This window comes from Geotrypetes seraphini, chromosome 16 (assembly GCF_902459505.1).
Source record: "Geotrypetes seraphini chromosome 16, aGeoSer1.1, whole genome shotgun sequence".
NCBI lineage: Eukaryota > Metazoa > Chordata > Amphibia > Gymnophiona > Dermophiidae > Geotrypetes > Geotrypetes seraphini.
The window spans coordinates 9,087,124-9,102,713 of NC_047099.1; the positions used below are offsets into that span (position 1 = coordinate 9,087,124).

General features: G+C 41.4%; 1 protein-coding gene across 1 annotated transcript; it reads right to left on the reverse strand.

The window, feature by feature from the left end:
* Window positions 1-8,122: 8,122 nt before the first annotated feature.
* Window positions 8,123-9,070, reverse strand: LOC117350516 (olfactory receptor 1509-like). Its single transcript, XM_033924813.1, has one exon. The coding sequence runs from the start codon at window positions 9,068-9,070 to the stop codon at window positions 8,123-8,125; it is 948 nt and encodes a 315-aa protein (XP_033780704.1).
* Between the last annotated feature and the right edge of the window lie 6,520 nt (window positions 9,071-15,590).

The window sequence follows — 15,590 nt, forward strand, 5'->3', positions numbered from 1 at the left end:
GGTTAAACAATATTGCCATAAACACAATTCACCCGTAGATTACGAGAAAAAATATTTTGGATCCTGCAGTGTCTATGTGGATAAATCTTGCAGGAAGAATAAATGTGAGCCCCTTTTCTCACTGATTTTGTTCTTGTTGCCAAAATTCATAGTGTATCAGGCTTTTTTTTTAATTTTTTCATGAGAAAGAAATTATTTAAGCAAAACAAGAAGAAACTGCAGACAGACGTACAATGATGCAGGCTAAATTTATTGTATCAAACCAATGAGTGCGGATAACATTACCGCCTTAAAACAAACCAAGGGACCTGACACGGTCCATGTTTTGGTAAATACGCCTTCATCAGGGGTCCCAATTTGATAAGGTATCAGTCGGAACCGCAAACAAAAAGCATTAGCCTGTGCGGCAAACCCAATCGCCAAAGAGCGGCCTATGCACAAACTTCCTTAATAGTCCCTCAAATCCATACCAGAGTACTCTGCCTGTGTTTCTACCTTTGTAGCTGGTGCAGCAATACCAAGGTATTAGTCACGAGGGGCAGTCTGTCCCCCTGGAAGTCCCGGAGCACTTTTTTCCCTTGCAACTGAAACTGACGTATTGATGTTGCAGCCTCCATGGTACGAACACCAGCTGAAGATTCCCACACACCATAGAGGGACTCTTCTTCAAAGCATTCAAACCAATCTCTATTCTTTATCATTAACAGATCATAATAATTTAATTTACAGATTGTGACTCTCAGTTCAATAATTTTATTGAATATTATAAGAATTATAAATAGAAAGCAGTTCAAACACATAGAATCATAATAAAAATCATGTATCAAATATTCGTATCTACAATCGTTTGAATAGAACTAGATTAATGAAAAGGATCCAGAGTATCTGGAACTGCTTAGGAAAGGAACAGAAAAAGACAGAGAAGCAGGAGGGATAAGAGAAAGAAAGAGAAAGATAAAAGAAGAGAGAGAGAAAGAGAAATAGAGAAAGATAAAGAGAGAGAGAGAGAGAGAGGCAGAAGTGTCTATAGAGCAGAACGAACATATGAGTCTAAGAATGACCAAGGTAATTTGTTTCGTGTCAAGTTTGTGACTCTGAAAGTTCAGAAGAGGGGCTTTTCCAGTCCTAACCTTTTTCCTATTTTTTGAAGCTCACATATCTGAACCCCAGCAAACATTCCTTCTAAGGTTTACAAGAGTCTTTCATCCAAATTTTATGCCCATCCGAAGTTGTTTGAGGCTCCCAAGGTGCCTTCCTGCCCTTCACCATTGATATCGTTTTGGTACACCAGCTCAACAGCAGGAACACAGGTGATTCTTGTACATCAGAGAGCAAAGCGTCCCAATCTTTTTTCCAATATGACCCCCTTTTAATACTTAAAAATTCATAGATGAGGAGGAAAATAAAATCGCAGACCTCCTCCATTTATTAAGCACTCTCGTACAAAGCATGGAACTGGTGGCCCCACTAACAACAGCGAGAACAGGGTCCCGTGTGTTAGTTCAATTAAACTCTGGAATTAATTGACAGATAATATGGTGAAAGCAGGGTTTAAAAAAGGTTTGGATAATTTCCAAAAACAAAAAATATATAAGCCATTATCTTGGGGAAATACTACTACTACTATTTATTATTTCTATAGCACTACCAGATACATACAACACTGTACATTAAACATGCAAAACACAGTTCCTGCTCGAAAGAGCTTACAACCTATACAGGCTGCTCAGGTTCATATTCCTTGGATAAGCAGCATAAAATCTGTTTTATTTCTTGGGATCTAGCTAAGTACTTGTGACCTGGGTTGGCCCCTGTTGGAAACAAGATACAGGGCTTGATAGACCATTGGTCTGTCCCAATAGGGTAACACATGTTTTTATGTGAGCCAAGTATAAGATAATCAAGCCATTATGACATCACTGATGAGGTTGGCTCTTAAGCATTGATGGAATGAGGCATTATGACATCACAATCTCAGATCTAGAATGTTGCTGCTCTTTGGGTTTCTTCCAGATACTTGTGACCTGGGTTGGCAACTGTTGGTGACAGGATACTGGGCTTGTTGGACCATCGGTCTGTCCCAGTAGGGCAACACTTATGTTTTTATCTGAGCCAAGTATAAGATAAACAAGCCATTGTGACATCACTGATGAGGTTGTCTCTTAAGCATTGATGGAATGAGGCATTATGACATCACAATCTCAGATCTGGAATGTTGCTGCTCTTTGGGTTTCTGCCAGATACTTGTGACCTGGATTGGCAACTGTTGGAAATAGGATACTGGGTTTGATAGACAGTTTGTGTCAGTAGGGCAGCTCTTATGTTCTTATGGTGAGAAACCTAGCTGTATCATTCATACCAATATGAATGAGCATTAGTAGGTAACAGTCAATAGACTTGATGAGTTTTAGTAAACTCTCTTTATTATCTCAAATTTTGATATTGGTAGACATGACACTCCAAGAACATCATTTCGGGCAGGCAGATGGATGTTTTTTTACCCCTTAGAAGGGGTGAAATAAATACAAAATGAAGAAATTTAAGGAAGCTTCATGGGTGGTCAATTGCTTGTAATGGTTGAATCAATTGAGCAGGGTTTCTCTGGCAGGTGGCAAATTCTGCAATTAAATGCATCACAGGACGTGTCGAGGTGGAAGATGACATTTTCTTTCCCAAAGGACCCTCGGCCACAAGAGGACATCCGCTCAAACTCAGAGGAGGGAAATTTAATGGCGACACCAGGAAGTACTTCTTCACGGAAAGAGTGATAGATCGCTGGAACAAGCTTCCAGTGCAGGTGGTCGAGGCCGCCAGCGTGCCTGACTTTAAGAATAAATGGGACACCTACGTAGGATCACTACGAAGGTCGAGTTAAGGAGTTGGGTCATTAGCACACAGACTAAATTGGGTAGGTCAGTAGAGTGGGCAGACTTGATGGGCTATAGCCCTTTTCTGCCGTCATCTTTCTATGTTTCTATGTTTCTATGTAACTGGAAAATCTAGTAGAAATGTAGGAACTATATAGGCAGGCCCATTTGGCAAGCTAGAAAAAAGTAAGGTATGATAAAAGTGAGATGTAGAGGAAGCTAAGGCTTTTCAACACAAGATGGTGAGGAGAGATTCTGAAAGGAGAGAAAGAGGGAGAAAGACATTTTCTTTCTGGGAGGAGAGGGGTGGAGGACATGGCTCTGGGTGGGTATGCATTGTTTTGCGCTGAGCTTTAATGGGTTTGGGGGAGAGGGGCTGGATTGTGGGTTTCCTTCTGTGGACAGGTTGTATTTTGAAGATATCTGGCCAACCAGAGGCTTAGGCTCCTCTCCATTCATCCCAGAATGTACTGGGAAGGGGAAGGTCCACCGTTTTATAGTGGCAAGCCTGCCAGCCAGAAGGTATATGCCTCCCTCTGGCTGGACCTTTACTTTCAAAGTTATAGTGGGAGTTTGGGGGGATGGGAGGGTGGGCTTCCATTTAGGAGGATACTAGGTGGGGTCACCAGGTAGAGGGGTGGTTACCAGGTGGGGGAAGCCTGGCAGGAGGGAGTAGGCATCCCTCCTGCTGGGGTATTTCTTAGGTGGGATGCTTGGGGGGAGTTCCAACAGGAGGGAGTGGTTATCCCTCCTGCTGAGGATTGTTACAGGGTTTGCAGCAGGAGGAATTAGGCATCCCTTCTGCCGCAGACAGTGTGTGGGGGTTTCAGGAGTGGCGACGGGAGAGAATGGACATCCCTCCTGCCGGCCGACTTACGGTGGGGCCGCATTCAGTTTAGTGGCCACATCTTTTTGAAATGTATGCCAGAATTTCAAAAGCCTACATTTTAGGCACCTATTGCGGCCCTAGGGAGATGACTAGGGCTGTTTAAGCTCGCCTATGTCCACTTCTGGGCAAAACTACGCCCTTGCCTAGCCTTGGATGAGCTTAAGCATCTCTAGGTGCCTTCCTGCACCCACAATGGACGCCTACAGTGTAGGCAGCCTGCCTTGGGTGTTTTTTTTTAGAACGCATGCATCCCGATTGGCTGGCTAGAGGGTGGTAGGACATCTACTTTTGGGACACCATTTATAGAATTTGGCCCTATGTTTCTGGGCATTTAAACTAGAAGGTAGGGGTGGCATACATATGAATTACAATTATGGAGTCCACCCCTAGCAAAAGACAAGATGTGATGGTAGTAAAGATAGCAAAGTAAACAATATTAGCAACTCACTTCTTAGCAAAGTAACAGGAAGTGAAACGAAACATAAACCTTTACGAAAAAGGAGTTTACCACTGAAAGATAGCTGGAAAGCGATGACTACAAATGCCCCAGTCTAAGCAACAAAGTTCATGATCTGCAAGTCCTGATGTTAGAGGCAGACCTGGATGTTGTTGCTATCACAGAGACATGGTTCAGTGACTCCCATGGATGGGATGCAAACATACCAGGATATAATCTTCTTAGGAAGGACAGAGTTGTTCAAAGAAGTGGAGGAGTAGCTCTCTATGTAAAGATCGATATCCAAGCGACTGAAATGCAGGGGACCTGGGAGAGAAAGAAGCGATATGGATCTCTTTGAAAAGAGAAGATGAAACTTCTATCTATGTGGGTATGGTCTACAGACCTCTGACTCAATCACAGCAAATTGGTAAAGATCTGATTGCGAATACCCAAAAGTTTGGAAAGAAAGAGGAGGTACTATTGTTGGGTGACTTCAATCTGCTGGATGAGGACTGGAAAGTCCCATCTGCGGAATTTGAAAGAAGTAGGGAGATTGTGGATTCCTTTCAAGAGGCCCTGCTCAGACAAATGGTGACAGAACCCATGAGGGAAAAAGTGATACTGGATCTGGTCCTCACAAATGGGAAGAGTATATCTAATGTTTGAGTGGATGCCCACCTGGAAAGTAGCGATTAACAAATGGTTTGGTTTGATAACAGGAAAAGTGGAATGCAGCCACACAAAACTCAAAGTCCTAGATTTCAAATTTACAAACTTTAGTAAAATGGGAGAGTACCTGAAGAAAGAGCTGTTAGGATGGGAGGACATAAGAGAAGTGGAAAAACAGTGGTCTAAGTTGAAGGGAATGCCTCAAAAATAACAGTACAACAATAGAGGCAAGGGAGGAGTCCAAACAGCCGAGGAGAACAGTCTTTATTCAAAAACTACAGTCCAAACAAGGATCCTAGTTTCGGCGACCAAACGACGACTTCCTCAGGGGACACTGAACTAAACATTTATAAAGAAATAAATAAAAATACTATATGTATAAAATACAATATAAAATATGTAATATATAAAAACATCAGAAAAAAACATCAATGTAACAACATGCACATTTGAGCATGTTGATGTATTTTTATAAAAATGCAAAATCAACGTGTTTGTTAGTCAAGCTAAGGTCTAAATATATGACATATAAAAGATAATTGCATATAAGAAAACTTAAGACGGGGTGAACTTTCAGGGGGGTGAACTTTCGAGGATGGGGAGGTATTGACATGAGGAAATGGGCATCCCTCCTGTCGCCAATCATTAGGGGGGTTCACAGGGTGTCGACAGGAGGGATTGGGCATCCCTCCTGTCGGGGAACATTGTGGAAGAGTTTGGGGGATCACAGCAGGAGGGATTGGGCATCTCTCCTGCCATGATCATTGTGGGGGTTGGGGTCATGGTGAATGCTGGGCAGGAGGGACTGGACATCCCTCCTGCCATGATCGTTGCGGGTGTGGGGGGAACAGTTCCATGATTCTCTAACCAGCGCTTAGAATAGACGCCGGTTAGAGAATCATGTTTTTAGGTGAAGGATTGGTCCCTCCCACGCCTAATAAGTTTTGTTTTGGGTCTTTGGGGCTTGGACGATTTTGGGGAGGGGGGGGATGGCGAGAATAAGGCTTAAAGGTAGATATAGTCTAGGCGATGAAACTCCTGAACGTACAAGTAGGCCATTTAAAAAACAAACAAACACATTTTGGATTTTTTTTTTGAAAGTGAATATTCCCTGCTGTCTATTTTGGGCACCTAGGGCCTTAGGCTAAAAGGGGACTTTGATGGTTTTTTTTTTATTTTGTTCCTCCATGTGTCCTGTATATGGCCATTTAGTTGAGGGTAGGCTGGGAAGGGCTGGAGTGAACTTCAACGGAGACTCCTGTAGATAGAACCTAAGCATAGTAGCGGGCAGAGCTCTGGCTTTCTGACCCAGAAATATCTAAGAAAAAGGACAATTTAAATTAGTAATTTATTTATTCAATTTTCTATATCATTCTCCCAGGGGAGCTCAGAGTAGTTTACATGAATTTATTCAGGTACTCAAGCATTTGGGGGTAATGGTGGACATGACAATGAAGCTGATGGCACAGTGCGCAGCGGCCGCTAAGAGAGCGAATAGAATGCTAGGTATAATCAAGAATGGTATTACAACCAGGACGAAAGAAGTTATCCTGCTGCTATATCGGGCGATGGTGCGCCCGCATCTGGAATACTCCGTCCAATATTGGTCGCCGTACTTTAAGAAGGACATGGCGTTACTCGAGAGGGTTCAGAGGAGAGCGACACATCTGATAAAGGGGATGGAAAACCTTTCATACGCTGAGAGATTGTAGAAACTGGGTCTCTTTTCCCTGGAGAAGAGGAGACTTAGAGGAGATATGATAGAGACTTAGAAGGTCATGAAGGGCATAGAAAGAGTAGAGAGGGACAGATTCTTCAAACTTTCAAAAAATAAAAGAACAAGAGGGCATTCGGAAAAGTTGAAAGGGGACAGATTCAAAATGAATGCTAGGAAGTTCTTCGTTACCCAACATGTGGTAGACACCTGGAATGCACTTCCAGAGGACGTAATAGGGCAGAGTACGGTACTGGGGTTTAAGAAAGGATTGGGCAATTTCCTGCTGGAAAAGGGGATAGAAGGGTATTAATAGAGGATTACTGCACAGGTCCTGGACCTGTTGAGCCACTGCGTGAGCAGACTGCTGGGCACAATGGACCTCAGGTCTGACACAGTAGAGTCATTGCTTATGTTCATTTTTCCCTTGTCTGTCCTGGTGGGCTCACAATCTGTCTGATGTACCTGGGGCAATGGGGGGGGGGATTAAGTGACTTGCCCAAGGTCACAAGGAGCAGCGTGGGTTTGAACCCACAACCTCAGGGTGCTGAGCCTTTAGCTTTAACCACTGCACCACACTCTCCCCTATGGTTGGGTAGACAGGATAGAACATTCGGGTCTATATCTGCTGTTATTTACTATGTTACTATGTTATTATTTGAAGATGCAGAAAGAACTCGGATATGTGAAAAATCAATAATATTACAAAACACACTTTCACAAGAAAAAGACACAAAAATATCATATATGAATGTAGACAGTACTGCTTTAGTTCAAAGGGGTGTGTTTCAAAAAATGGAGGAAAAGCCTCAGATGGAAGCCCTCCCACCACCACAATGGTGGATAAAGGTGGTTGGGTGATAACCTCACTGGCAAAAAACCTCCATTTCACTCCCAAGTGTAAAAAACTTTAAGCAGGGCTGTCTATGCTGTCACCCAACCACCTTTATCTACCATTGTGGTGGTGGGAGGGCTTCTATCTGAGGCTTTTCCTCCATTTTTTGAAACACACCCCTTTGAACTAAAGCAGTACTGTCTACATTCATATATGACATTATTTGAAGATGCGACATGGTATGTGTACATTAGAGAGAAAAGAAGAGCTATGTGAGTGGAGACTACGTTGTTTAACTTGCTTTCTTACCAAACTAAAAACCACCCTTGTAAATGGCCAGAAACAGCTCTTGGGTAGTTAAATTGCCTTTATTTATGAGCTGGCTCGACAAACCCACAAATTCAATGCCAAAGTCTAGACATGGTCCAGTATTGAATTTCCGGGGTTTAATGCTGATATCGATGAGTATAACGCTGATCATTGCCGACTAAATTTGACCCTTCAGTGTCCAATAAAGATCTCTCATATACAAAACAATAACAATTGGGCTGATATTTTATGTAATTTAAGCAGCCAGGACAGACGTCTGGTTGATTCATATCACATATGTGGGGCTAGCCACAGATATACAATGATACTTAACATTACAGTGTAGATTAAAGAGCATAAAAGAGTCAACAAGAGAAGACGGTTTACGCAATGCAGGAAATCAGTTGGTATTTACATGCAGAAAAGACACTTTCCTACCTCCTAACTTCTTCATGGATTTTTTCACCTCCTCATTTCTGAGAGTATAAATGAAGGGGTTTAACAAAGGAGTCACGATGGCGAAAAAAACAGATATCAGTTTATCCGCTGCAAATATCACTGGCGGCCTCATGTAAGTAAAGAGAACAGGGCCAAAAAACAAAGTGACTACCGCTAGATGGGAGGCACAGGTAGAAAAAGCTTTCTTCTTCCCCTCAGCTGAACGAATTTTTAAGATGGTGGAGATGATGTATGCGTAAGAAACAAATAACACCGAAGAAGAAAAAATGGATATGGCTCCAGTGTTGATCATGTCTGCAGTGTCACTGATGAAGGTTCTAGAGCAAGCCAACAAAGATAAGGGGTGGGTATCACAAAAGAAGTGATCTATCTCATTAGGACCACAGAAGGGCAACTGAAATACTGGAAATACCTGCCCACAGCCATGCATTAAACCACCTACCAAAGTACAAAGTATCAGCAGGACACAGACTCGCTTGTTCATTATCGTGGTATAACGCAGAGGATTGCAGATGGCAACATAGCGGTCATAAGCCATCAGGGTCAGATGAAGGCATTCTGTACCCCCAAAGAAATGCAGGAAAAACACTTGAGCAATGCAGCCACTGAACGAGATGATTTTGCTCTGTAAGAGAAAGTTTACCAGGAAATTGGGGACAGTCACTGTGGAAAAGCTTAAATCTAAGAAAGAGAGGTGGCTAAGGAAGAAGTACATGGGAGAGTGCAACTGACAGTCCACATATATGGTTATCATAATGAGAAGATTCCCAGCTACAGTGAGCAGATACATTACTAAAAACAGCAGAAAGAATATGATCTGTAAGTCTGGATTGTCAGAAAGTCCTAGAAGGATGAATTGAGTGACTCTGGTTTCATTCTTGACTTCCATTCCTTCCATGTCATCAACTGTAAGAAACACAAGAAATAATCGAACAAACCCATGAGACAGATACATTAATATTCTTTAGAAGGACTTCTTGAGATCATGCACCATGTGCTGTCTCTAGTCCTTTTCGAATCTAGGATAAAGGTCACATTTTTCAGGTTACGTTTACATCCTGACTCTCTAATACGTTATCTGAGAATATCTTGGTTCTAAGCTCTATATAATGTATATCAGGGGTGTCCAACCTCCGGCCCAAGGGCCATATGCGGCCCCGTGAAATATTTTGTGTGGCCCCGGTCGAGGGTGATGCAGTGCTTTCCTCTGCTGCCCCCGAGTGTTTACCGTCTTGCTGGCTCCCTCCTCTGTCTTGCTGCAGTGTTTGCACAGCCCCAGAAATATTTTTTTCGGCCAATGCGGCCCAGGGAAGCCATAAGGTTGGACACCCCTGCTGTATATGCTTCTCTTGACTAGATCGTAACCTCTATGGAGTGTCTCTTATATGGGTCTGTACCGTTCTGCATTCACCTGGCCGTGTTTAGAAATGAAATAAGAAGAACATAAGTTGGCAGAAAACTTTGATCTTTCACATTGTCTTCAATTATCTTCTAAACTAGGCTTATATGCTCAAGAAACCCTCTCCTCATAAAGACACTTTGCGCCCTAAATGAATTCCAACAGACATCCCATAGTTATACCTCATTAACTCTTCAAAGAGCAGCATCCAAGTGTTAGATTAAGGCTTCTAATAAGGTACTTTCTATGACTTTAAATTCCCCTTGAAAACATATTTTTATAGATTGATAAAAAGAGTTCTTTAAATCATTATATATCTCATTGCCTCAGAATCAGTTCTTCATGGTGATTCTTTTACAACCTAAGAATCTTATTATAACTTCTCATAAAGAGCTAGGAATCTTACTGTGAGCCGCAAGGAATCCTTGTCAAAATTTTGCAGGGTATAAAAAATTACAGTATATGGTATGGTAAGAGTAGCCTATTGGTTAGCGCAATAAGCCAAGATCCCTTTAGATGTGTCTGTCCAATGCTGCTCAATAAAAGAAATAGAGTATTAGCACCCCAAGCTTCCAGACAACTTTGGTCTCCCATATTCTCTTCTGTTTTAGCATTTTGCACCACTTTACATGTTCAATATTTATTCTTTAGCTACCCCCACAAAGTAATATTTCCCCCAAAAGGAATCAGCTGCCCATATGCTCTCATTCTTGCAAATATCACATAGGGGGTTATTTTACTAAGGCGTGCTAACTGATTTAGTGCCCTAAATGCTAAGGTGCCCATTATGGGGCACTTTTACTATGGCGTGCTAACCAATTTAGCATGCGATAACCAATTTAGCGCGTGCTAACCAATTTAGCGTGCGCTAATCGATTTAGCGCGCCTTAGTAAAAGGACCCCATATTTACACATCATTAAGCTTTCAGAGAGCAGCATCCGACTGTTGGATTATAGCCTCTCTTAAGTTACCTTCTTGGATTTTAAAATGCCCTTGACAACACTTTGATAGGTCGATAAAAAATTTGTTTAATCTATTCTATATTTCACCCCCCCCCCCTTTACAAAGCTTCTCTAGCGTTTTTAGCACCGGCCGCCGTGGTAAAAACTCCAATGCTCAAAGGAATTCTATGAGCGTTGGAGTTCTTACCACTGCGGTCGGTGCTAAAAATGCTAAAATGACTTGTAAAGGAGGTGGGTCAGTGCTTCATAGCAAATTCTGTATGGGAACCCTATGGATTGTGAACCAAAGTCTGCCCATTTGTAGTAAAGAACTCTTAAAAAAAAAATAAAAACGATCCAATCCCATGTATCCAGGTCAGCACAAACCAGGCTCATATCAGCATGAAGTCTACTCACTGTGTGATACCCACTGGTCTCCTTTCCACAGACTCACGCACTGTCCAACTGTTTTCTCAAGACATTCCACCGATGATTCTCTAGTCATCAGTGGAACTTTTTATAATCTCACAAAACTTCCAGTGAAGAATTCCTTTCTTCTGAAGTGAGTGAAATGTGTCTAGAAGTAAATCATAGAATTAATAACGATTTATGTAATCAGGAAGTGATGACACTGGTAATACAATTCCAATTTGACAATTGCCTTCTAACTCTTCCTATTTAAACTTGATGCTCTATTCAAGGTTTGGGGGGCAATGATTGCTTTCTTTTGCTTCGTTAAGGAAAAAGTTGGACGAGACAATGAGATACAACAGGTGAGGTGAGAAAATGAGAAACAAAGTGAACAGGACAGGAAATGAATATATATTGAAACAGGCAAATAAGACTATTGCTGGTTAGAAATGTCATGTAAACTAAAACAAGAATATAAGGAAAATCATTAACTAGAAAAAGGACCTCCCCCCCCCCACACACACACACATCATATCTTTAGCCCATTCTTCTACTATTCCCCAAAATAAACCCAAAACCAATTTGAAACTTGCTTCCTTACAACATAAGAGAAGAAAAATTACTTAACAAATTCAAAAGCCTACTAAAAAGTTGGCTGTATACCTTTAACTGACCCAATTAAAATCATAGACCTCATTCTGGAATATATCTGGACAAGGAACACTATTAAGTAGAAATTAAGTGGGTAACGCTCCCTAACCTTTTGTCTCTTTACCCATCCTTTTTCATTTATTTTGGAATTGTATTTACTTCAATTTGTTATTACCCCCCCCTCCCCCCGTCAACTGCATCTTTATGTTATAATTATTTCTAATGTCCTGTTTGTTTGAGTTTTTATTTTTTTAAATTCTTTGTAAATCGCATTGGATTTGGATATTGCGATCATATCAAATATTTTAAATAAACTTGAAACTTACATGTCTCCACTCTACAAACTAAGAATGATCATTCAGGTCTACTTTTCCATCCCATTAAGCGGATGACCTACTCTTTGATTGAATTTCTCCAATTGTGTTGGCTCAAGAAAAAAAGATATTCTTTTCCCTGAAATTTTACCTGACATTGTCTAGAGAATTCACTTGAGATTTCAAGCTCTCTCCTCCTTTTTGCCTGCATTTGCAATGACGTGATATTTAATATATGAGGGGCTGCTGAAACGTTCTCAGCCCACCCAGCAAAGTTGGGGCAGTCTCCACTGAGGGCTATTCACTTGGTCAAGCGATTTTCCATTTTATTTGTTCCATATTTGTCTTCGGAAGAAAAACAGTGGATTCCCCCAGCTTTGTTAGTTGGACTGAAAAGTTTCAGTGGCTCCTTGCAATATTATGGTTTGGATAATTTATTACAAGATATATACCCTTTTCTCTCAATTTTCATGTCGGTATTTGTCATTTCTTAAATTGTAAATTTGAAAATATAAATCATAACATTATTTAACTTGCACATCCTTTTCTGTTTCCCACCATTACCCTGTACATGAATTATATTTGCAAACTACATTTTTAAACTGTTATGTTAAAAGACTGAAAAATATCGATAGATACTTACCACATATTATTTGGAGAGATCATCACTTGAATAGATTATTTTTACCAGGCTCATATTCACATACCAAACATATTACCAAAAATTACCTCAAAGTGTAATTCTTAGATGGTGTTCATTCAGAAATTTTAAATAATAGGTCTCTGTCTTTTTAGCTCTCTCTCAACAGCTAGAGACAGAGTCAGTCCAGAGGATGGCCTTAAAACAAAGGTCACTAGTCCTCATAAAATGTATCGGGCAGCCTTAAAGATCTCAATATGTATATTTTGCAAGAAAGGCAGGAGACGGAAGAAATGATACAAATGTTTCAATAGCTCAGTGGCCTAAACGCACAGGAGGTTAGTCTCTTTCAGTTCAAAGGAAGCTCTGGAATGAGGATGCAGATTCAGAAGTCATCTAAGGAAATACTTTTCCACTACAAAGGTGATGAATTTGTGGAACAGTCTCCAGATGGAAGATTGTAATTCAAGAAAGCTTAGAATAAGTGTGTAGGATCTCTGAAGAGAGAAAAGGATAGTATATGCCTTGGATGGTCAGTTTGTGTAGGTCGTATGGTCTTTATCTACCTTTATCATCCTATGCTTCTATGTCTCTCCAATAAGCTGCAAAGTGATGAATATAAACTGTATGTGGGGCTCTTGGGATTATGAGATGCAGGAGATTAAGCAATGTTTCCATTAGTACATCAGTGAGAAAACAATACTTTGGACCCTGTAGTGTCCATGTGGATAAATCTTGCAGGAAGAATAGATGCAAGCCTCTTGTCTCATTGATTTTGTTCTTGTTGCCAAAATTCATAGTTTATCGGGGGGGGGGGGGGGGAGGGGGTTCAAGAGAAATAAATTCTTTAAATCATATGAAAAAAAGAGATGTGCATTCTTTTTTTTGGGGGGGGGGTAATATTCCCTCAAATCCATACCAGATTATTCTGCCTGTGTTTCTACTTTTGTAGCTGGTGCAGCAATATCATGGTATCAGTTACGAGAGACAGTCTGTCTCCCTGGAAGTTCCTTAAAACATGCTTATATCCCTTGCAACTGAAACTGGCATATTGATCCAGCAACCACCATGGTAGGGTCACTAGCTGAGGACTTCCACATACCTTAAAGGGATTGTTTATGATCCTCCTCCACCCCCCACCCCCCACCCCCCCGCCCCTGCATGAGCTCTGCTCGGCTGATATCTGTACTGTCTACAAATGGCAAAATGTACAGCGCTGCGTATCCTTTCAGTGCTAAATTAGTGATAAGTAGTAGTATGTCAGCATCTCAAACCAATTCTGTATCATTAACAGGTCATAATAATTAATTACACCAGTTGTGACCCTCTGAAAGTTCAACAGAAGGGCTTTTCCATTCCTACCCTTTTTATTCCTCTCTGTGACCCATCTTCCAAATGTTTGCACTGTACCTGAGTCCCAGCAAACATTTCTTCTAAAGTTCACAAGAGTGTGTCATCCACATTTTTGCTGTCCAAGGTGGTGTAGCAATATCATGGCTTCAATCATAAGGTGTAACCAAGTTGTTTGAGGCTCCCAACGAACATAAGAACATAGGAATTGACAGACTGCGACAGACTGATGGTCCATCAAGCCCAGTAGGCCAACCCAGGTCCCAAGTACCTGGCAGAAACCCAAAGAGTAGCAACATTCCAGAGCTGTGATTGTGATGTCATAATGCCTCATTCCACCAATGCCTGAGAGCCAGCCTCATCAGTGATGTCACAATGGCTTCATTGTCCTAGACTTAGCTCACTTAAGAATATAAGAGTTGCCATACTTGGATAGACCGAAGGTCCATCAAACCCAGTATTCTGTTTCCAACAGTGGCCAATCCAGGTCCCAAGTACCAGATAGAAACCCAAAGAGTAGCAACATTCCAGAGCTGAGATTATGATGTCATAATGCCTCATTCCACCAATGCCTAAGAGCCAACCTCATCAGTGATGTCACAATGGCTTCATTGTTCTATACTTGGCTCACATAAGAACGTAAGAATTGACATACTGGGACAGACCGAAGGTCCATCAAGCCCAGTATCCTGTTTCCAACAGTGGCCAACCCAGGTCCCAAGTACCTGGCAGAAACCCAAAGAGTAGCAACATTCCAGAGCTGAGATTATGATGTCATAATGCCTCATTCCACCAATGCCTGAGAGCCAACCTCAGCAGTGATGTCACAATGGCTTGATTGCCCTATACTTGGCTCACATAAGAGCATAAGAGTTGCCATACTGGGACAGACCGAAGGTCCATCAAGCCCAGTAGCCTATTTCCAACAGTGGCCAACCCAAGTCCAAAGTACCTAGCTGGATCCCAAGTAGTAAAACAGATTTTATTCTGCTTATCCTAGGAATAAGCAGTGGATTTCCCCAAGCCATCTCAATATTGGCCTATGGACTTCTCTTTTAGGAAATTATCCAAACCTTTTTGAAACTCCACTAAGCTAACTGATTTCACCACATTCTCTGGCAACCAATTCCAGAGGTTAATTGCACATTGTGTGAATAAATATTTTTTTCTGGTTTGTTTTAAAAATCTACTACTTAGTAGCTTCATCGCATGCTATTACTACTACTACTTATTATTTCTAGAGTGTTACCCAGATGGACACAGCGCTGTACAGAGTAACAAAGGAGACAGTCTCTGCTCAAAGAGCTTACAGTCTAAACAGACAAGAAAGACAAACAGGGGATACAGTTAGGGGGAATTGTTAATCTGTTGGGTATGGTGTTGAGCAGTGGGCAGAGGGAAGTAGGGTTATGGGTTGAAGGCTATATCAAAAAGGTGGGTTTTCAGTCTGCTTTTAAACAAGGGAAAGGGCAATGGACTAGAACAAACTCAGGTAGTTTATTCAAGGCATATGGGGCCAGCTATATGAAAGGAACAAAGTCTGGAATTGGCACTGGAATTGGGTACACATAAAAGCAACTTATCTGAGGAATGGAGTTCTTGGGGGAGACATATATGGAGAGATACTGAGGATTTGTGGCAATGAAACACACTTGCAGGTTAGTGATAAGAGTTTGAACTGTTTGCGGAGGTGGATAGGGAG